Source organism: Mastigoproctus giganteus, chromosome 4 (genome assembly GCF_048544385.1).
Source record: "Mastigoproctus giganteus isolate SK-2022 chromosome 4, ASM4854438v1, whole genome shotgun sequence".
Lineage (NCBI taxonomy): Eukaryota > Metazoa > Arthropoda > Arachnida > Uropygi > Thelyphonidae > Mastigoproctus > Mastigoproctus giganteus.
Window position 1 is genome coordinate 226,338,166 of NC_143578.1, and position 21,942 is coordinate 226,360,107.

The window sequence follows — 21,942 nt, forward strand, 5'->3', positions numbered from 1 at the left end:
CTTGGGACAGTGGAGAAACCAATACGTTACTAAAGATCAGTTTCGCCTGGCGAATTTCGATATTTTAAAGTGATCGATCAATTATACGATATTAAACTGATGCCAGGAAGTTCCTTGCTTGATGTCCTCATTTGTGTCACTAAAATGTCTTCCTTAAATTAGAAAGCTTTCGAAAATATTCTGAAGAAATAGGTGGCGGTCATTAAGGTGTGAAGAAGAAAGCAGACGATAGCTGGAAGCCTTAAAAAAATGAACATTGGTTTTGTAAATAATGTTAGTCGTTTGGTTTAAAAAAAAAGTGATTATTGGTGTTTGTAAATAATGGTAGTCATTTGGCTTACAAAACGATTGTTGGTATTTGTAAATAATGGTAGTCGTTCGGTTGAAAAACGTTTTTGTTGGTATTTGTAAACAATGGTAGTCGTTTGGTTTAAAAAAGTAATTGTTGGTATATTGCCAAGTAACCGCTTGCTTAGCAACCTTATACTGTAGAAAATATGCATTTTAAGCCTAATATTTGGTATTTGTAAACAATGGTAGTCGGTTTGGCTTAAATAAACTAATTGTTGATATTTGTAAATAATGGTATTCGTTTTCGTTTGACTTAAAAAAATGATCGTTGGTATGTTGCCAAGTAACCGGTTGCTTAGCAACCTTATACAGCCGGGTTCACTGTAGAAAATAGTGCATTTAAGCCTAATATTTGGTATTTGTAAACAATGGTAGTCGTTTGGCTTAAATAAACTAATTGTTGATATTTGTAAATAATGCTATTCGTTTTCGTTTGGCTTAAAAAAAGTGATCGTTGGTATGTTGCCAAGTAACCGGTTGCTTAGCAACCTTATACAGCCGGATTCACTGTAGAAAATATTGCATTTAAGCCTAATTGTTGGTATTTGTAAACAATGGTAGTCATTTGGATTACAAAAAGTGATTGTTAGTATTTATAAATAATGGTAGTCGTTTGGCTTAAAAATGATTGTTGGTATCAACAATGGTAGTCGTTTGGCTTATAAAAGATATTGTTGATATTTGTAAATAATGTTAGTCGTTTGGCTTAAAAAAGTGATTGTTGGTATGTTGTCAAGTAACCGGTTGCTTAGCAACCTTATACAGCTGGATTCACTATAGAAAATATTGCATTTTAAGCCTATAGAGTTTAATGAAATTTAAATATGTACCTATATTTAGAATGTCTTATGAGGAAAGGTGGCAAAAAATGCTACTTCTAAATCCCTAATCTGTCGATTTAAATAACTTTTATTTGAATATATTTCTCTTTGATGAAGGTATCGCTTAGTTTCATTTGCATATTAGACCTTTGATGGAGTTACTTTTCCATCCAGTGCCTTTTCATCATCTCTAATAGATCGATGGCTCCCACCGCGAAGTCCATTATTTCGCAGAAGAGATTATACCCCATCCGATTTCCGTTTTGTGAATCCCTCAGGAATTCTTAACAATCTATGAGCACTCCAATTTCAAAAGGAAAATTAAAATCACCGTGGAGTAAAAGAGGGTAACATTAAATCTGCAGAATACAATTTGATGGTGGAATGGACACAGTCGTTGATGATAATATGACAGACAATCATTTATGAAATAGAAGGTTTCAGCTTTTAATTCAAGTTTACTTCTTCCTTCCTACTTTTCTATAAATGGCTTTTAGAACCAGACAGAACGAAAGAAAGATAGTGACCTTATTATTTAAGACACTTAAAATTAAATTCTCCACCAGATCGCTTGAGTTTACTTTAAAGAAAACGTGATATTGCCTGTCTTTTGTGAGGTGTGTTACGTTCAAGGATTTTCATTTGACACGTCCTTCTCCACTGATGGAGATTAATTTTCTGTCTTCTTATATTAATGAACTGAAGAAGCCATATAATCAAAAACACCAATTGCATAATCCTCTCATAAATTTCCTTAATCAAAATAACCAATAAATATCAGCTGACCTTTTTAACATATTGATCCCATTGTAGTAATAGCATTAACAAAATTAAACGAAGAAGCCAGGCTTTTCTAGCATCCACCATACAAAAGAGGTCACCTGGTTCCATTCAGGTATCTATCCAACCCATCCTTGAATTTACATAAGCTCATCTAGTTCTACAAGATTAGACGGTAATTTATTCCGACAGTTAATAATCCCTCAGTAAAAGAGAATTCTCTTCTATCTATACTACGACTATCTTTCTTAATTAAGTGCATGTCCTCTAGTCCATGATACCTCCAAAAGAAAAACGACATCTCCATTATTCAACTTAGGAAAGTCTTTCAAAGCCTTAAATACGAAGTACCTTAATCAAGTCACCGTGTAGGTAAATATTCTCGAGACTCTGCAACCCACAGAACTGGAGACTTTTTGTCTGTGTATCCATAACAATGCCCAAATATAGAAGCCTAAATGGATTACCATTTGTGTGAGAAATACAAGATGATCCATGTATATTTCAACATATACAAGTACACTAGTTAAAAAAATTTTAGGATCACCGGCCAATCTTTTTTAGAGTCTGCTCAAAGCCATTCCGTATCTTACATTCACGGACTGAAGTCCAGAAGTGAATTCTTAAGTTATCCAACAAATATCTGAGTACATTCAAATTTCAACCTTGTTGCAGACTCATCTCATTAGCGATCTACAGATGCAAAGACAGCACTCTCTTCGATTATCACAGTGAAGCACCAGAAAATGTCATCCCAGACGGATGATATTTTCTGAGCCTAGTTTCCTGGAGAAAAAACCATGCAATTGGGGATACATGTCAGTGATTCAGTTCCTCTTTCTTCAAGAGAAAACACCCAAAACAATCCACGAAGAAATATGGAGAAGACTGACCAGGTTCCAGTGTTGTTTCCCATTGGTATAAACAGTTCAAATGTGGAAGAATCTCAGTGCATGGTAAAGAAATCCCAGGGCGCACAGCAACTGGTTTAATAGAACAGAGTTGAAAAAATTGAGGTAATAATCCTGGAAGATCGCTGTGCTACCGTCAAACAACTATTTCTCCAAATTAGTAGGGTCTGTAAAGAACATTATCCACCAACTGTTGCTTATCTGTTAGATGGGTTTCCAGATTTCTGACCCCTTGCCAGAAGAAGGGAAAGGCATAGTATGCACACGAAATGTCATCGATGTGTCAGGAAAAGCAAGAGATTTTTTCACGGCTAGTCACCATGGATGAAGCTTGGATCCATCACTATGGTCATTAAACAAATGTCAAAACAACAAAACATGAAGAATCACCACCCCCAAAAAGACAAAGATGCAATGAAGTTCTGGCAAGGTGATGCTGTGAGTTTTTTTTAGTAAACACTGAAAGAATTTAAATTACGATTAACAAAAACTGGTTTATCCATTCTTCTGTTTCCAGTCTAACAGTGCACAACAACGCATCGTCAGATAACAACTCCTGACATAACCTTTGCTGAAGGCTACTAAAGTTATTCCTACACTTGTTGCTCTGCCCAAAGCCTTTTAGAAATCTCTAAACACGAGGTGCAGTGAGGACTCCTATTTTCCTGAACATTTCTTCTGTAATTCATGGTCTACAGAGTTTTGATTCTATCTCCAACAATTCTTGTTAAATATTTTACACGCTAGAGTTAGTAGGGCGAATCCAATTTCGTTCTTTCTGGAGATTTTTATCGAAGATCCTTTGCCATTCTGGAATGCGTTCTGCCACCAAGAATTTCGATAGCGAAGCCACTGATATGGGCTGTTGTTTCTGTTTCTATTTATAAAATATTTTTCCCTCCTCTCTCATTTCATTGGGCCTTTTCCTTTAACGGTTCCTGCTTTTTCTGTTTATTTTCTGAGTTGATTCTCAGCTCCTTCCTCTCCTAGGTGCCATATCAGACGTTGAGTTAATATTAATGGTTTTATTTCTATGGATAATTCAAATCCAGTGAGATCAGCTTCTTTTCAACCATCATGCACAATTCAAATATTTGCGATGATATAATTAATAGGCGAGAGGAAACTCTTCTGGGATTGTAGAAATAATTGAGAAACTATCCTTTGCATCTCGAGCTGACTCATCTTGCTGATTGAGTTTTATTTTTCTGTGTATCCAGTTCCTATCCCTTTTCCGTAAGAGTTGTACTATCAAGAGGGCAAATCAAATGATAGCTTTGCTTTAACATACACTACCATCCAGCAAGTATGCGGCCTCTCAAGTTTTCATAGAGTGGCTGATTTCAAGAGGGGGGAAGGTGTTTAAGAAATTTAAGCATCAACAGGGGTCGAGGTCTATACAAACACTATATACGGAACTCCACTTTATGGAGATAAGTGTCCTTCATTGGTTTGTATTTCCAGAATTCTGACAGAGTATTAATCTGCGTTATCAGGGCACCTTTCCAAAGAGTCCCAAAAGCTGGCTTAAGATTTAATGGCCTTAGCAAAATGTCTACAATCGCTTTACTTCAACACCTTGAGGAAAAAATCACGAATTCTAATTTGGTCTAAACGAGAAGAAACTTTAATGGTTTCTTTCTCAGCGTGGTATTTTATCTCGCGAAAACAGCCATACTGATCATAAAATTTTCTGATAGTTCCCAATTATCGGTTTCCTCAACCACCACTCATATCAGCTGTCCTAATTATTCGCTCTATGGTTTATTTTGCTCCAAAAATAGCTGGTATATACAGCTGCCCTGATATTGCTTGTAAGAATTTCCTGGTCTGGAACCTGCTACTCTTTTTGATCTCCTCTAGATTGAAATCTCTCTACCCAATTCTGTCAAATTCATCTGTTATCTCTATCGTTCTCCCAACTCCACTAATCACTTGCAACTTTTTGACTTCCTTTCTTTGAAACTTGTCTTTTCCAGTCTCACTTTCCTAACAGTGAGGTAATTCTCCTTAGCGATTTTAATGTTCACAGCTCCAGCTGGCTTCCGTTTCCCACTCACGCGGATCCAGCTAGTCGAGATGCTGAGGCTTTTGCAATTACCAATCTCCACAGATTGTTCATTGACCTACCACAGTACCAGACAGACAATCATAAAAATATAACCATCACTCTTGATTTTTTTTATAAACAACCCTTCTAAGTACATGGGAAAGATGGGTGGTCCTCTGGAAACTTCAGGTTACAATTTGGTGATGGTCTCTTCTCGTGGCCATTCTCACCCTCGTGTTTGTTTGGCATTACAAGAATGGTCTATCTGCGAAATTTCTATTCTTCTTATCCTTTGTTAGATTACTGTTTTAAATCTTCTGATGTCAGTGTTTGCTCAGGTCGTGTCAGTGAAATTATTCTTGTAGGAATGGAATCCTTTAATCCACACTCCACTTTAAAATCTCGTCCTTTATCTAAACCTTCGTTTCCCAACAAATGTGCCAAGCCTGTTCAAGATAAGAATGTTTCAAATCGCAATTGCATTGCATACAAACCTCCAGGTCCATTTTCTGCCTACACCGAAGCTTGCAACAATTGCAAAGCAGTTATTAATCAGTCCAAACTAGACTTTGAACAGGGTAAAAGGAGAAAACTTGCTTCTTGTGCAGATGGTAGTCAAGCATTCTGGTCTCTTGACAAAGCTATTGGCCACAACTTTTGCCCACCTCTGTTAAAACCTGGTGGTTCTATTTCACAGTGGTTTCAATCATCTTTTCAACACAGGGTGAGAGGGGCCTAGGTTTGAATACCGTCAGGGACGTGAGGATCCTTTACGGGCTTTTTCCACTGGTGGCTGAGTTAGTCCGTCCATAGATAGCAAGGTTCTCTGTCCCCCCCCCAGACACTTCAAAGCTGTGTGCGTTTGGATCGTGTTTGTCATAAAGGTCTTCTAAATCTATCTTCCTTCTCACGCATTTCCTGAAAATTCTAGTGTACAGATATTCAAGTCAACAAAAATCTTGAAATATCTTCCGTCCTTGCAACCCTCAACCCTTGCACAATACTTAGGTTTTAATATCTTCGTGTTTAGGATTCTCATAAATAAAATAAAATACTAATAGCCTTAGTTCCCTTTCAGAAAATTCTGAAACAACCCAACGAATTAAACTGTGTCCCAATAATTTATGATGCCCTTTCCGCTTACTTAGTGTTGAGCTGAAAGTCATTTAACATGACCTCACGAGAATTTCCGTAAGCTTACATAACAATAAAGCATTTATGCGAATCGGACCCAAGGTCATTAGCGCAAATTAGCCACTCACATCCTAAATTAGAGAACTTTGGAAATGTTATTGATGTTTAATGGATATATCCGAAGGTTGAGTTGTGGAAACTCCCAATTAAAGTGAATGAGGACAGCAGCTTTTGAAATGTAGCACGCAACAGCTGCTGAATGGCTCAATTGGCCATCCTCTTAGTGACAGTGGAACGATGTCATTCTCATTGCATTCAGAAGGAATAGACGCGGATAAGCTTCGTCAGTGATTTGTCTTAAAATGATTCCCGAGACTTTCATAGTTTTTCATCCCGAAAACAAAAACTGATCCAGGATGTATGCAGGCCAACAAAATTAAATCTACTGGCCTTAACTATATTTGGAATTCATTATGGTATCCCATTAAATAATCAATCTAACTAATTTTTACGCACGGGTCCAGTCCAGTCCCTCAAAGAAATTATTAAGGTCAACAACTCTTTGATTCTGCCTAAGGATGGTCCTTTCAAATACTGTGATCACGAAGCAACACTAAGGAATTGACCTATATTTGTCCTTCAAGAACTTCGATGAATCTCGGTTCAATGTAATGCAAATATAGCCATTAGGAAACTTAATTGGATATTTAAGCCAGTTTTAATATCTTCTATAATGACCATTATCCAACTAATGAGTTCTGAGGATAAGCTGTTGTTCCATGAAACCAATCTACATCTATTTCAAACTTTACCAGAGATAGTTATTACCAACACGTTGATAATGAATCAAATTACGCCAGAGGACAAAACAATCAACATTTTTCTGCCTGTTTCAGAAGAAAAAAAACAGAAGAAATGTATGTCTCTTTGTTGTCTGGCGTCTCACTGACGTCAGACAACAATGAACACTTTCAGTCGCTTACAAACAAGAAAAGAAATTTATATTTCATTCTTGTAAAGAACCAAACAGCGCGCGGTCTTAGGAACGCCGGTAATTGTCGTCTGCTAAACTTTCTAACAATTATTTACACTGTTACAACAATAAATAATCTTTCTAACAATTATTTAAATTATTACAACAATAAATACGTTACCTTTATTTCGTCTGCTAATACGATGTATTTTAACTCCAACTGGAATATATCTTGTTTATCTACATAAATTGATAAACTACCAGAGGGCAGTAGATTAGTCTAATACTCTATATTTCATTCTTATAAAGAACCAAACAGCGCGCGGTCTTAGGAACACCGGTAATTGTCGTCTGCTAAACTTTCTAACAATTATTTACATTATTACAACAATAAATATGCTACTTTTATTTCGTCTGCGAATGCGATGTACTATAACTCCAGCTGGAATATATATCTTGTTTATCGATATGAATTGTTAAACCACCAGAGGGCAGTAGATTAGTCTAATACTCTGTTCAATACTTAATATCGTCTGTACTTTCGAAACTGTTAATTTATGACGCCATTGGGCTTTATAAACACGCACATTAAGTGCTTATCATCAAAGAAAATAAAAACAGATATTTCTAATTCGAAGAAAGCCATTTTAATAAGTAAATTGCATTTTAAATGAGCTCTGCATTCAGGGTAGCTACAATACACGATCCGGCCCCCTTATCTTAATCTCTTTTTTTGTGAAAAAACGTGTTGATTCTGATAAATGTTATATTAGAAGACATTTATGAAGTCATTAAGAGGTCTGAGGACAGTTAATGTGTGTAACGACTGGTTCAACAACTCGATAAGGATCCATTTATTGCATGGGGCTTTATGATCGCGTCATTGGTGGTAATTTTATCCTGATTGATGCTAAAATAGTGTCCAAAGTCGAGGGTTTGTGCATAGTAAATAACACTTGAGCAATGTCGTTTTATGTATACAATGCGACATTTATGCGCAAGTTAACCACTAAGAAACCAATAAATTCCCTTTTTCTTTTCCCTTAACGACCCGTTTTTTGGAGAATCCAAACGATAGAAGCCTTCCTGAGTTCATTTCGATGATTAATGGGTCGCAAGAGTTATAAAAATGGCGTTAAAAAGACTACTGAAGATTTTATGGCCATTGAACAAATTATTGAGCAGACACACAAAGTGAATCACGTGATGCCACGCGCGAGATGTAGTTTTCACCACAATGGCCTTTAAGTTAATTGTTGCACTCCAGTTACATAACAATGAATTAAGGGCGTTTATTGCAACAAAAGATTTTTTGGCTAGTGACGTCACACAGCACATGCGCACGGGAGTTAAGAAAGCTAACTTCTTTTATTTTAATTTATACGATTAAAAATATTAAAATAAACTTGTTTAATAAGATTCAGCCTTAGAAATGCTCGCAGTATTTTTAATTTAAACAACTTAAACTTCACTTATTCAAATTTAAGCAAATAAAGGCCCGTGTGTGTTACAATCGAAGTATTGCCTTCAGGGGACAGTGATTATTCATTATCTTCTTAAGCACCTTGCTTGAGTTGTGGTAGCAGCTAATGAAGCTTGTTATCTATTACACACATCAGTGATCCCCTGGTTAAAATATAATCTCGATTTTTCTCGCGTGCTCTTAACAACGCCATTGCTGGCCGTGTTAAGCGATATTGATGCTAATTGCTTTCGTGGAGTACATTAAGGTTCACTTCATTTATCTTGAGAAGGAGAAAAACACTCATTTGCATGAGAATAAGTTAATATAAGTGCCCCAGTTTTTGTTTATTTGTTTACAAATCCACATAGTTAAGGAAGAAAGTAAAACAATCCCTCGTAGAAGAACCACAACTCTCGATGTCCTTTCAGTCAATACTGATGGACAACAGAGAATCTGCTAAGGCTCTTGTTGTCATTGACATTATGTGATCACCATGACATTGGTTTCTATTTTTTTTTTTTTTTTTGGCCAGCGAATGTCGAAGAACAGTTGAAGTACCGCGGGAAAGGCAGACGAGTCCATTGCATTCGTGAAGGTCCCATCTATGCAGGAATGGTAGAGGAGTTCATCTATATATCGATGCAGATAGTGTCTGTGATCTTAATTCGATGATTTTTGTTGTACACTGGTGTGCAAAACTTAAGGACCAACACCATTTCTAAAGGTTACAACCACAAAACCTTTACTTAAGGTGCTCTTTATTGATGAGAGTAGATTCAGTCTCAGCAGCGATTGTGGACGTCAGCTGATCTGGCGAGAGGGTAGCACACGGTATCACCCTGCAAACATCGCTGAAAGGGATCGATATGGCGCTCGAGGTGTCCTCGCCTTAGATGGACGTACACAACTCCAGATACTTTAACCAGTGCACGCTACTGTACTGAGGTAATCCTTCCACATGTGCGTCTGTTCCGAGGTGCCATTGGCCCCCAGTTCGTGTTTATGGATGATAACGTCACACCCCATCGCACTGCAGCTGTTGATATGCTTTTGGAAAGTAAGGACATTGTTCGTATGGATTGGCCTGCTCGTTCAACCTATCTAAATCCCATCGAACACATATGGGACGCTCTGGTGAGACGCCTAGCGGTACGTCTACACCTACTACAAAATGTTCACCAGCTGAAGGTGGCGCTGACAGAGGAATGGACGATGTTACCGCAAGAACTTATCAAAAACATTGTTCTAATTATAGACAGGCGGTGCAAAGCTTGCATGGACATTAGGGGTGGCCATATCTCCTACTGAGGACCACCTCTTCGCTTTGTTCCATCTTTGGTAGTGATGCATCTGTAGTATTGGCTACCAAAGTCCCTCTATACCGTTTTGTTCCCTTGTTGTGGTGGTATCGTTTCCTTCATCATTTCTGTACCTCACGAGGTTCCTTTGGTATGCTTTTCCCCTATCCACGCCACCCCTATGAGAAGCTACAGGTGAAAACCTGATCGGCCCTTAAATTTTGCACACCAGTATACAAAACCTTTCTTAGCTGGAAGCAACTGATTTCCTCACCAAAATAAAACAATCCCCTCAATGATTCGATGCATATTAAGAGAACAGCTGAGTCAGCATGGTATTAAGTTCATCTGGTACTAAGCATGGGAAAATGAGTTTGAAAAGCAAGGTATCGGGTGGGTAGTGACTGCTGTAAGATATCTAAACATTATTCGGAATCAAATGCATCCTTCTGTGCTTCTCTTGTTCCTCAATGGTAGACACATTCAGTTGACGTTTTTCCCCAAATTCTGAAGACGCTGTTGTGCCACTGAGTGTACATAGGACTTTAATATATTTATTAAGGTCTTATAAAGTGATCGCTTGTCATATGAAATCCATCTTTCCCAAGTAATCGATCACTATGAAATGTATTGGGTACCAGGGTGATCGATATGGCACCATCTGTCTAATCCTTGACCTCATCTATACTGTAAACAGTCAAGAGGAAAATATGGCATTAAATAGTCCCGCGTAGGAACAGTCCTTTGATAGCTGCAATATGATTGAAGATGAAACCCAAGAAATTTCGAATACTTTTGTGTTTGGATCCTCCTTGACAGGACAAATTTCTGGAAGTTTCTATCTGTCCTTGATTTAGTTTGTATTTGAAAAGGGTTGAATGGGTTTCCTTTTTGAAACTTCGGCTTTTCATTTCATTCTTAGGGATGAAAAACCTTTCAAATTGGATCATGGATTAAGGGCAGGTACTATTCAATTAAATTTTCTGGTACATTCTCTAAGGATCTAAATTTTATATGGAGTACCTCTGGGTTCTTCCCTCGGATATCTTTTAAATGGACCCATAAAGATCCTAGAAAGTTAAATGTTTTTCCTTCTTATACCATCCATAATAAACTAATTAAGACTTGCGAGTTATATTTATAATCCTTGGAATAAACACCAAATAATTACATCTCTCTTTCTGAAATAAAAATTCGAAAAACTTTATTACTTCCAACTTTTGCTTGCTGATTTCTAGGAAGTTCTGCAAAGAGGAGGACACAGAAAGCATTGATGGAAGGAGCTGAAGAACTGAAATATTGTCTCCTTTGTGATAATATCTATTGGAGACATTGTGTTATGATGCTGCTGATTGGCTGAATGAGTTTCCTGAGTGTATTTCGGAACTGCACCATCTGAGAAGGTTTAATTATATTTATTCTGTCGGGAAAGTTGTGGAAATTAAGGGCAAATTTCGTTACCTGTGCGAGTTCTCTGTATCTGCACGAGAAACTATTGCTTGTTGGACCCAACTGAAAGCTTCATCGAACAATATTGGCACTCACGACAGCCCAAATGCAATTGTCTTTTCTATTTGTCCGGAGAAGAGTGGTTATTTCCATTTTCCCATCATGCTCTGCTTCTGTTCCTTCTCTTTAATGCAACATCACAATTTACTTCAAAACAGGAAAAGAAAATAAATCGTGGACTACCATTGTTTTATTTCATAACTATAACAATAGATGTCGCGACTCTCGAATTTACCACCTCATTGCCCTGCTAAAATATTAAAAAATCGAGGTGACTGATTCTTTAACACTTAGAAGGAGAATCCCTAAGAACGACAGTGGAGGTGACGCATGTATCGATGCTGACTGTGTCAATGATTATTATCAGTGGATATTGACCAGAAAAAACCACCAACGATATCCACAAAGTAGACTATACTCCAAAATAGGACTTATGAGCAATTCGGGCAAAAAATTAAAGAAAGAGAAACATTTAAGAGAAAGAGAAACAGAAAATAATTAAAAATTAATAATTTAAAAACATTATCTGTCAACAGATGGCAGCACAATATCCCGAATTTATAGTGAATACTATTCAACGGATATTTGAGGTTTAGAAAAAAAAAAGATGTTCCAATTCAATAAAACTCTCTAAGAGGGTAAAATAGAAAGAAGAGTGAAGTTCTGTACAGAGTTGAGTCTGAGTAATTACCGGGAAAATGTGGAACACCTGTATGTGACATTACCTTAATCGGTTCACTTGGATATCGACGCTTCCAGCAGAGTCCTCCTTCGTCTGAGTGACAGTCGGGAGAGGGTCGTTGGTAGATCTAAGATTACTTAGATTTCAATCTGTCACTCACAAGTCGAAAAACAGCTGCAAGTGGGTTTGAAATCTTTTCTGGACAAAAGACTAAATAGGGCGATCCCGTGTCCATTAGCGACTGCATCTTTCACAATGCCCATCTTTCAAAATCAGTATTAAACTGCAATTTCTTCCTTCTTTCTATATTTTTGTAGCGTTGTTGAGAGCTGTTCGCAACCCACTGCGTGTCTCGTGTAATCCGAGTAACGCATTGTGTGTCCAATTGAGATATACGGAATTGTCTATTTGCGAAATCCCACTGGCGTCTAATGCTCGTCATTTTACAAAATCCCCAATGGGTTTCGTGTATAGTTCAGTAATTTAACACCAGAATGCAGACGAGATTTTAATCCTTTAAAAGGAAGCCGCCTATCTTACACATTATGATAATGTATATTGGGAAACATCGTTAGCAATGATCGGGAAGAGGCCCCCCCCCCATACATTTAACACTCAGAAGAGATGGCCCATTATTGGAATTATCTCTGGATGATGCTGGATATTGAGCCAGTGAAGCTGAAATCTGTGGTGGATATCACAAACAATTTCTTAAATGGTATTTGGGATTGTATCACGTTTCAGACCTCTTCTATTGCAATTAGTGCTAATGCAGCATTGATATATAAGGGTACAAAAGATTGGTTATTGATCCATTCCGGAAAAATAAGATAGCAGATTGATCCTGGTGACTCAGACAGACCCAGATCGATGCAGGCCTGGTGCTTGACTGTGAAGTACCTAGGATAAAGGGGTGGATGTAGAAATTAGATGACGTCCAAAAGAGAGCGATATTCGATGCCTTTTGTGAGGATTTATTTGGGATTCTACTGAGAAGAGAAATTTTTAAGATAAGAGAGCAAAGAGAAATCAGTGTTAGAAAAGATTCGATTAAAATAAAATTATTGATAGTCCAGAATATTGGAGGTGGGAAAGTTAGAGGGGGAAAATGGGTCTAAGTTATGTGAGCATAAGAAAAATTAGGGAGAAGTCACAGGAAAATTGGGAGAGGTTATGGAAAAATGAGGAAATTATATTGAAGCTAAAGTAATGTAGGAAGAATTTATGGCAAAATAAGGAGAATCTAGAGAGAAGTAGGGAGAAGTTATGGGAAAATGGGGATGTTATGGGGAAAAGAGGGAGAATTTAGAGAAAAATAGGTAGAATTAATGGGAAAATAGGGAGAATTAATGAGGAAATAAGGGAGACATCATGGGGAAATAGGGATAACTTAGAGAAAAATAGGGAGAGGTTATGGGAAAACAAGGATAAATAATGGAATTTTGGAGAAGAAATAAAGGAAAAGAGAAAATAGGGAGAATTTATGAGAAGGTTACGAATTCGGCTGAAGATAGAAAAAATAGGGAGAATTCGTGGGAAAATAGTCATATTAGGAAGAAGTAATGGGAAAATAAGGAGAAGCTTGAGGGAAGTAGAGGTTGAATGAGGAAAGAAATGAAGTTAATCCTTAAGAAAATTGGGAGAAGTTATAGGGATGTTAGGTTGCAGTTAAAAGAAACAGAGAGAATTACTGGGAAAATTAGAAATTAGTGAGAAATAATGGGAAAATTAGAAATTAGTGAGAAATAATGGGAAAATAAATAAGTTAGGGAGAAGTTAGAGGGAAGTAGAAAACAGTTATTGTATTGTTTAGAGAAATTAAGAGAAGTTACAGAAATTAAGCAGAAATTATGGTTAAATAAGGATAATTTATGGGAAAATAAAGAAATTGACGCGAAGTTATCGGGAAAGGGATATGTTATGGAAATTAGGGAGGAGAAATAAGGGAAATGTTAGAGAATTAATGCGTAAATAAGGAAGCTAAGGAGAAATAATGGGAAAATGAATAGTAATAAATAGAAATTAAATAAATAAAATAGGAATGACATGGAAAAATAATGAAATTAAGGAGAAGCTAGAAGGAAATAGAGGCAGTTATGGGAAAATAAAGAAATGAAGAAATTAATCTTCTAATAAGAAAATTAGGGTGGATTAATTTGAAAATAAGGAAAATCAGGAGTGATGGGAAATTAGGTCGAAGGTAGAAGAAAATAGGTAGAATTAATGGGAAAATTAGGAATTAGGTCGAAATTAGAGGAAAATAATGATAATGAATGGGAAAATTAGGAAATTAGAGAGACGTAATATGGAAATCAGGGAGGACTAATGGGGAAAAGGAGGAAAATAGAGAGAAGTTAAGAGGGCAGTAGGGGCAGTTATGGGAAAATAAATTAAAGAGAAATTATGGAAAATAGGGATAACTTAGAGAAAATGAGAGAAATAATGGGAAAATTAAGAATTAAGTTGACGTTAGAAGTAATTTAAAAATTAAAATAAGGAAATGAGGGAGAAGTTATCGGAAAATAGGGATAAATTATGTAAAAATTAGGGAAGATAAATTTTTTTATCTTCCCTAATTTTTACATAATTTATATTATGTAAGATAAATTAAGGAAGATAAATTTTAACGGAAATTTTTAAAAATAGGGAGAAGTAATGGGAAAACAAAGAATTGGGTTGAAGTAAAATAAGGTAAATTAGGAAATTTCATACTTTACCTAATTAGGGAAAATAAGAAAATTGAGTTCACAAGGATATTATAGGGAAAATAGGACAATTTAGGTGGAAGAGTAAGTAACGGAAAACAAGAAAATTAAGTAGAACTTATGAAAAAATAAGTAGGAAAAGTTATAAAAATCAGAGATAGGAAAAATTAGGAAAATGAAAATCTTGTTGATTGATGGCTTGATATGCGCACTGAATATGCTCATATGCATCTATATTTAGCGTCTGCAATCTGCTAATGGTCTGGTTTTTTATTATACCGAAACCATGTTACAGTTCTATTAGACATACTGTGCAACCCAAGTTTATTTTAAAGGTTAAATTTGCAAAAAATCTCTATCCCTTCCAAACCCACTGGTTGACCAAACACAAAGATTCCAAAAGGAATCTTTGCGTTTCGCCTTATAAGTCATTCGCCTTATTTTTGTATGGTAGTGCATCTGTTCAAATATTCCCTTTATGTGGCATGTTCGGGGAGTCCATTTATGAAAATCTGCTTCCATCATGCATATAGAGACTGCGTCTCTTATCGATTTCAAGCCATTTGTAGACAGTTCATTCGTGCATTACTGGTCGATTGAAAACGGTAATTGGACCTGTCCAAATATCTCCGAAGAGTACTCGAGCACAGTGGCCTCCTCTTACTTTACCCTAATGGATTTCTGTTTAACTTGGAATGCGAACTTGCATTTCTCTTTTGATTGGTCAGTGAACTTAAAACGTAAAGGAACCACCGGAATTTATATTTCGCTAAGATACTCATGGTAATAAAATCTTATTTGTAAGATTTCGAAATTATAAATATTAATTAGGAACGGAGCATCAAGGGCTAGCTTTCAACAAATTTATTTATTGAAATTAGTTGAAAGCGTCTTTCTTCTTCTTCCTTCTTTCCTTCAACTCACTTGTCTCCATTGGTGGAGCACCACAGATTTCAGCAACCTATAGATGGGTTGAGAAATTATCCTATCGAAATGAATTCGATATTGTTTCTTTCTGGATTTGGCACTTAAACTCAACGTACCTCCACATGGACTCCTGCCAATGCTTCTGAACAAATTTCCAGACTATTATTTGCTTTAAATCTATCTAGGGATTGCTTCTTCTGCGTCTCTTTGCGAACACACATGGTCTACGTCATATATCACACAAAATGGAATGCATCTGATCTTTCACACTCTTCTCAGAGTACACGTTATTCTGTGATCCCATGCACGAACTTCGGAAGGGGTTACTGTAGCTTTCTTTTGTTCCGCTAGCGATTCTAGTCACATGTCTTACTCAACTACCACAGATATCTTTTGATGTTAGAGCAAACTCGCTTTCAGAAGACGTGACCCGTACTGTACAAAACTTTCTTCCTTCTCTTCACCTTTCAAAGTTATCCGTTCTTTTATATTGGCTGGCCATTCCACTCCATTATTGATCTCACTGTCAGCGCAAGGACCTTTTCTAATCTCCACTACAAAAATATCGCAAGGTCTTTGAAAAGAATAATCATATATGTGACGATATAATAAACTTTACAAATAAGCAGACGAAAGAGTAAGAAATAATCTTACCGAAATGACGTAACAATAAACATTTTCTTTTGCTATTTCGACTTCATTTTTGAACGTCTTTTGGACCATCCGATTATTTTAAAGAACCACATATAGATGGCACTTTTAAAGCAAATATTGAAATCAGAGATTAAAAAACAAGATATTGGATAATTATTAAAGCTAACACGAAGGAATGGAAAAGAATCTGCCGAAATGGACAGACGGAAAGAGAAACAAAATGGAGGGTGTTGAAAAAGTAGGAAAAATCTTGAAGTTTATAATTTTGACTTTTTCATCTTTTCCACTCCAAATTCTAACTTTTTATTTTGCTTAATTAAAACATCAAATATTTAATAGTTAATTAACAGAGCGTGCTATATTAGCACCTCAATTAATATGGAAGGGGAAAATTATCAGATTTTTTCCTCCATTAAGAAAAAATTTCATGAAATAGGTAATATATCTGGTGTGACGTAACAATGAAAATAAAAATCTGCTGCTTAAGGCTAAAATATGGAAATTAGGGAGAAGTTAGAGTGAAGTAGGGGAATAGGGATAAATTGTGGGAAAAATTAGGGAAATGTTTTTTTATTGTAAATTGACATGATGTAACAATGAAAATAAAATCTTCTGCTTTTCCTTTATTGTAAAATTGACATGACGTAACAATGAAGATAAAAATCTGTTGCTTTTTCTTTATTGTAATTTGACATTTTGTATCTTAGATTATCAAAATTTTATTGAAATATTGGTCAGAAATTTCAGAATTTAAACTTTTTTTTTTTTTCAGAGCGTTTCTGTATCGGTTAGCGTCCTTACCCTAACCTTCATATCTATCGATCGCTGGTATGCCATCTGCTATCCCCTTCGCTTCAAGAGTACGTCAAGTAGAGCCAAGACAGCTATCTTTTTAATATGGATGACCTCAATCCTCCTAGTACTGCCAGATGCCCTTGTCTTAGACACTCATCGTAATCGTGATCTCCATGTGGACACTCACTATTTGACAGACTGTGCCTACACCTGGAGCAATGAACACACCCGCATATATCAGCTGATAATCGTTCTCCTACTTTACGTAGCCCCATTTGGACTCATGTCAGTAGCCTATTATCAGATTGCTAAGGTGCTTTGGAATAAACAGATTCCTGGAACTGGAGAAACCCAGCAGCAGATACGATCAGGTAAGAACGATGTCAGAAAACTTAGAAAAAATAATTTATCCACATTCACTCCATCAAACTATACTTTTTCCATCGGAATGACACCCTATTACCACGCACAAACTATACGGGTTTTGTGAAAGATAAAAATCAAAGAAGTTAACCCCTTCTCCACTGTGTACACATAAACTTAGGGGCACCAACTTCTAGATAACATCTGGTACATAGTCATAAAAAGGTATTAATTTCTTCCACTCAACATCTGCGTGTTCCCAGCTCGTGCACGTTCAATATCTGCCGTTGCAACAGCACTCGTCTACCCCAGGTGGCTTCTTCTGTGCAAACAATAAGCCTTGATTAATCGTCACTGCCAAAGCAAACATTCCATTATTTGTCTTCGTCTGCCATCACATTACGGAAAGAATAGTCAATATGGAGGAATTCGTTTTTGTTAGATTCCATGGTTAAAACATTTTTCTTCTGCAGATAGTACGTATCTATTAGATGGGAGCATGCGCAGTGAATATCAAACAGTGGAGTTCAGACATCAGAAAATTAATGATCTTTCGTAGGCCTATGTGAAAATCATCATCGGTCTTAGACCAAACGACACTATCATTTCGGGGAATTTCGCGTGCATAGAGAAATTGACAAAGTCAATTTCTCATTTCTGCCGCGAACATACAGACACGTGCAATTAGTTCATTTCATCAAATTAAAAAAAAAAAAAAAAAAAAACTGGATGTCAATTTCAGTAACTTTTTCCTAATATCCCATAAACTTTTCCATAATTATTTCTAGCGTTTCCCTAAGTTTTTCAATCATTCAGAATTATTTCCAGTATTTTTCTAATTTCATTCAACCTTTCCCCAATTGTTTCCAATATTTCCCTGTCTCTAATATTTCCCCAAGTTTTTAAATCTTAGGGAAATATTGCCATAATTTTACTTCAGTGTTTCCCAAATTTCAAAAATTCTCCCGAAAATTTCCGAATTTTTCAAAATCTTTCCATAATTAAATTCAATTTTCCCTAATTTTGCACCACTCCCTAATGAAATCCAATTTCCCTAATTTTCACTCTTCCCCTAATGAAATCCAATTTCCCTAATTTTCACTCTTCCCCTAATGAAATCCAATTTCCCTAATTTCCACCTTTCCCTAATTTTCTCGAACTTCTCCCTGATTTTATTTCACTCTTTCCCTAATTAAAAATAAAATTTCCCTAATTTTCGACCTTTCCTAAATTAAATCCAATTTCCCTAATTTTCGTCCTTTCCCTAATTAAGTCCCACCGTTTCTTAACTTTTTCCGTCTCTCTAACTTTCTCCTACCTCAACCCACTTTTTTCGCTCTTTCCCTAATTGAATCCAATTTTTCCTAATTTTCCACCTTTCCCTAATTGTCTCCAACCTCTCCTTAACTTTCTCCTACCTCTCCCAACTTTCTGAAGCTTCTAGATTTCCTCATTTTTCCTTCTGACAATTCTTCCTTTTGAAAGTATTGTTTTTCTCTTTTGCAGAACGCTCTTATTTATTATAATTTCCCTGTCTTTTCCGCCTTTGTAACCATATCTTGCCTTTCACTTCCTCTTTCCTTTTTTTGCAGCGTGCCTTGTTGCATTTATCTTTCTCTTTTTCTCTTCGTACAAGTGTTGATGTGTAAGTTTTCAGCGAACAGCCTACCACTGTTTTCCTATGCAAGGGGAAATTCATTACCACGAATATTAATCGTCCGTGCTGGTGGTGTCGATAGGTTTCCTAGGAAACCGGTCTGTCTCGCGAAGCCATTATAATCGGCCAAACAAACAAAAGGAGACGGAAATAAAAATTCTCAAGTTGTTTCTTAGTGAAGAGCAGGACAGGCAGATAAATCACTTCGCTGATCGAGACAGCGGGGAATAAAAAATGAAAAGGAATTCTAAATGCGTGCGATACATGAGCGACATCTAAAACACGCTTACAGGCTAACGCGGAGCGCGTGAAAGGTTTAGCTAAGCAAATCAGGTGTTTGCAAGAAAGCCAATGGTGATATCACTGTTTGGGATTGGAAGAGAAACAAGATGCGATGCAGGTTTAAACGGATTCCTATTTAATATTAAACAAATCGTAAATATTCAGATAATGTATTTGTGTTGTAAAGAACAAACAACGCTTAAATAAACAAAGTTATAATGGCAAATAAACCACATTCTGGTTCATTTTAAGGTTACTTAGCAATATATACTCGTACTTATATGCATACTATCTAACCAAAATTCATGTGAAAGTCAGCATACCATAACTTTTGGTTGAATGGTGTACATGACTCTGCAGAGAGTTGGCTTTGCATTAGCAACACTTATTTTGTGTACGTATGGACTGGTTTCCAAATTTGGGCCTTCACCAACGTCTGTGACGCTGGTGAAGGCTCAAATTTGGAAACTGCTGACATAAAATTCAATGTCTGCTAAGAAGAATGTATCGGCACCGAGAGCGTTCGACTTTGATGGAATGATTGGGGACAAGGTGCCAGCAAACATCGCTAACCGGTTCTGAGGGTCACGCGTCTATTTTGACTGCCTCAACAGCGGTTGAACAACATAGGAAGAGACAGACCAAAATCCACATGGACCGTACGCTGGATATTAGCTCGCGTAGGGTCTGGCAGTCACTAGTACCCCATGCTGGCTGCGAAACACAAGAAACTCCGGCCTTGTATGAACACGTCAGCATAAATACTGGACCATCAACATGTGGAAATCTGTCATCTGGTCTGACGAATCCCGTTTACAACTCTATCATGCTGATGGGCGTATCCACATTTGGAGAAAGCAACATGAGGTCTTAGCACCTGGATGCATTGTTGGTATTCGGCTGAAAGCAGAGGGGTAATGGTTTGGTCACCGTTTTCGTGGCATGTCCTGAGTCCTCTGATCAACTTGATCGACGATATAAAGGTAGAGAAAGCGTACCTTTCTATCATCGCCGATCAAGTACACCCCTTCATGATGACGATGTATTCAGAAAACGCCAGTTTGCCAACAAGACCATGCTATAAAGCCCGAAGGGTTGTTAACTGGTTTCAAGAATAGTGAATTCTCCGACCAACCATGGCCATCCAGCACAACCGATCTAAACTCAATTCAGCATGTTTGGGACCTACTGGAAAAGGTATGCAACAACCATCATCTGACAATGTGTGAGTATTATTGAACATATTGCGCAACTCATGGGTAGCACCCTGTAACGCGGGGTGGGGTCTATGCCAAGACGCATACAGGGCTGTATTATGGACAAGGTATAAGGATATACTAACTATACATATTATCATAGCTAGTATTTCTAAATTGAACTGTGGTGCTAATCGTGTATTAACTGTATTCTTCATGCTTAAGCTGTTGTTAAAAAAGCCGGAAGAAATGGAGCTATTCGGATCGTAACTACCAGCGCCCCCTATGAAGGACAAGTCCGTTCTCGTAGAAAAGCAGCTAAGATGTTGATTGCAGTTGTAGTGATGTTTGGACTTTGCTATCTACCTGTTCATCTTATCAACACACTGAGGTACTGTGTCTATCTTACTATCAATTATCGAGTTGTGAATTAGCTATCTCAATGTAAAATATTCTTCTATAGAGGGCAAAATATTTATTTGAAAATTGTAAGTTGTCCGGACCTGATATCATTTTAATTATATTTTTACCTCTGTTGGAACGAAACCATGTATCAGCAGACGACAGTTAAACTCTTAACAATTAACTGACAATTAAACCGTGCAGCTGTTAATTTCATTTACCATACGCCTATCATTAAATGATGAATATGCACGCGACTGTAGTTTCATTGTTGAGAAAATCGTTTGGAAGATCGATTGTGCATTTTAAATGTTCATTAAAAACGATGACTTAATAAATGGAAGTTTTCATTAAAAGCCAAAAAAAACAGAGAAAAAAAAAAAAAGCTTAATTGCAAATCGACCAGTTTGGAATAAAGTACTTTGATTTATTACCCAGCAGTCACCATTTACAAGACCAAACAGTTTAATGGAGTAATAAAATAGTAAGAAGAAATATCATTAACTTCATGTGGTGCCCTACCACAAAACAAGAGAGAAAGTGGTTAACATTAAAAATTAACAAATTAATATTTTAAAATTTAATTAATTAAAATAAATATTTTAAAAAGGTTTATTTTTATACATTCGTATTTAAAATTAAACGTTTTCCATATTGTTAAAGACACTAGTAGATTTTGGTGAAGCAATCGTGAATATTTTGGTGTTGATTCATCTAAACTTGAAAATCCTCACCAAGTCCTAAAAAACTTTGCTGACCGGGCTAGCCGGGTGGGTAAAGTGCCTGCCTCGTAACCCCAAAGGTCGCGGGTTCGAATCCCGCCTCGGGCTTGGATCAGAATAGAAAAATGCAAAAACCTTAAAAGGTGAAATATGGCAACAGAAGCGGATGCGCCAAAACAACAACAACAACCAAACACAAAAAGCATCGTTTAGAGAAGTCCCAAGACGATGCTGATCATGTTTTTCGACAAATAGGGCGTGATTC

The 21,942-nt window shown here is 36.7% G+C and overlaps 1 protein-coding gene across 1 annotated transcript in view; it reads left to right on the forward strand.

Annotated features, from left to right (window-relative positions):
* The window catches only part of LOC150087445 (orexin/Hypocretin receptor type 1-like), a 36,043-nt gene that overhangs the window by 10,210 nt on the left and 3,891 nt on the right, over positions 1 to 21,942 (forward strand). The window contains exons 2-3 of the mRNA XM_090372488.1: positions 17,033 to 17,426; positions 20,779 to 20,944. Of these exons, the coding sequence (XP_090228614.1) occupies positions 17,033 to 17,426; positions 20,779 to 20,944 (560 nt within the window). The remainder of the gene's footprint in view (positions 1 to 17,032; positions 17,427 to 20,778; positions 20,945 to 21,942) is intronic.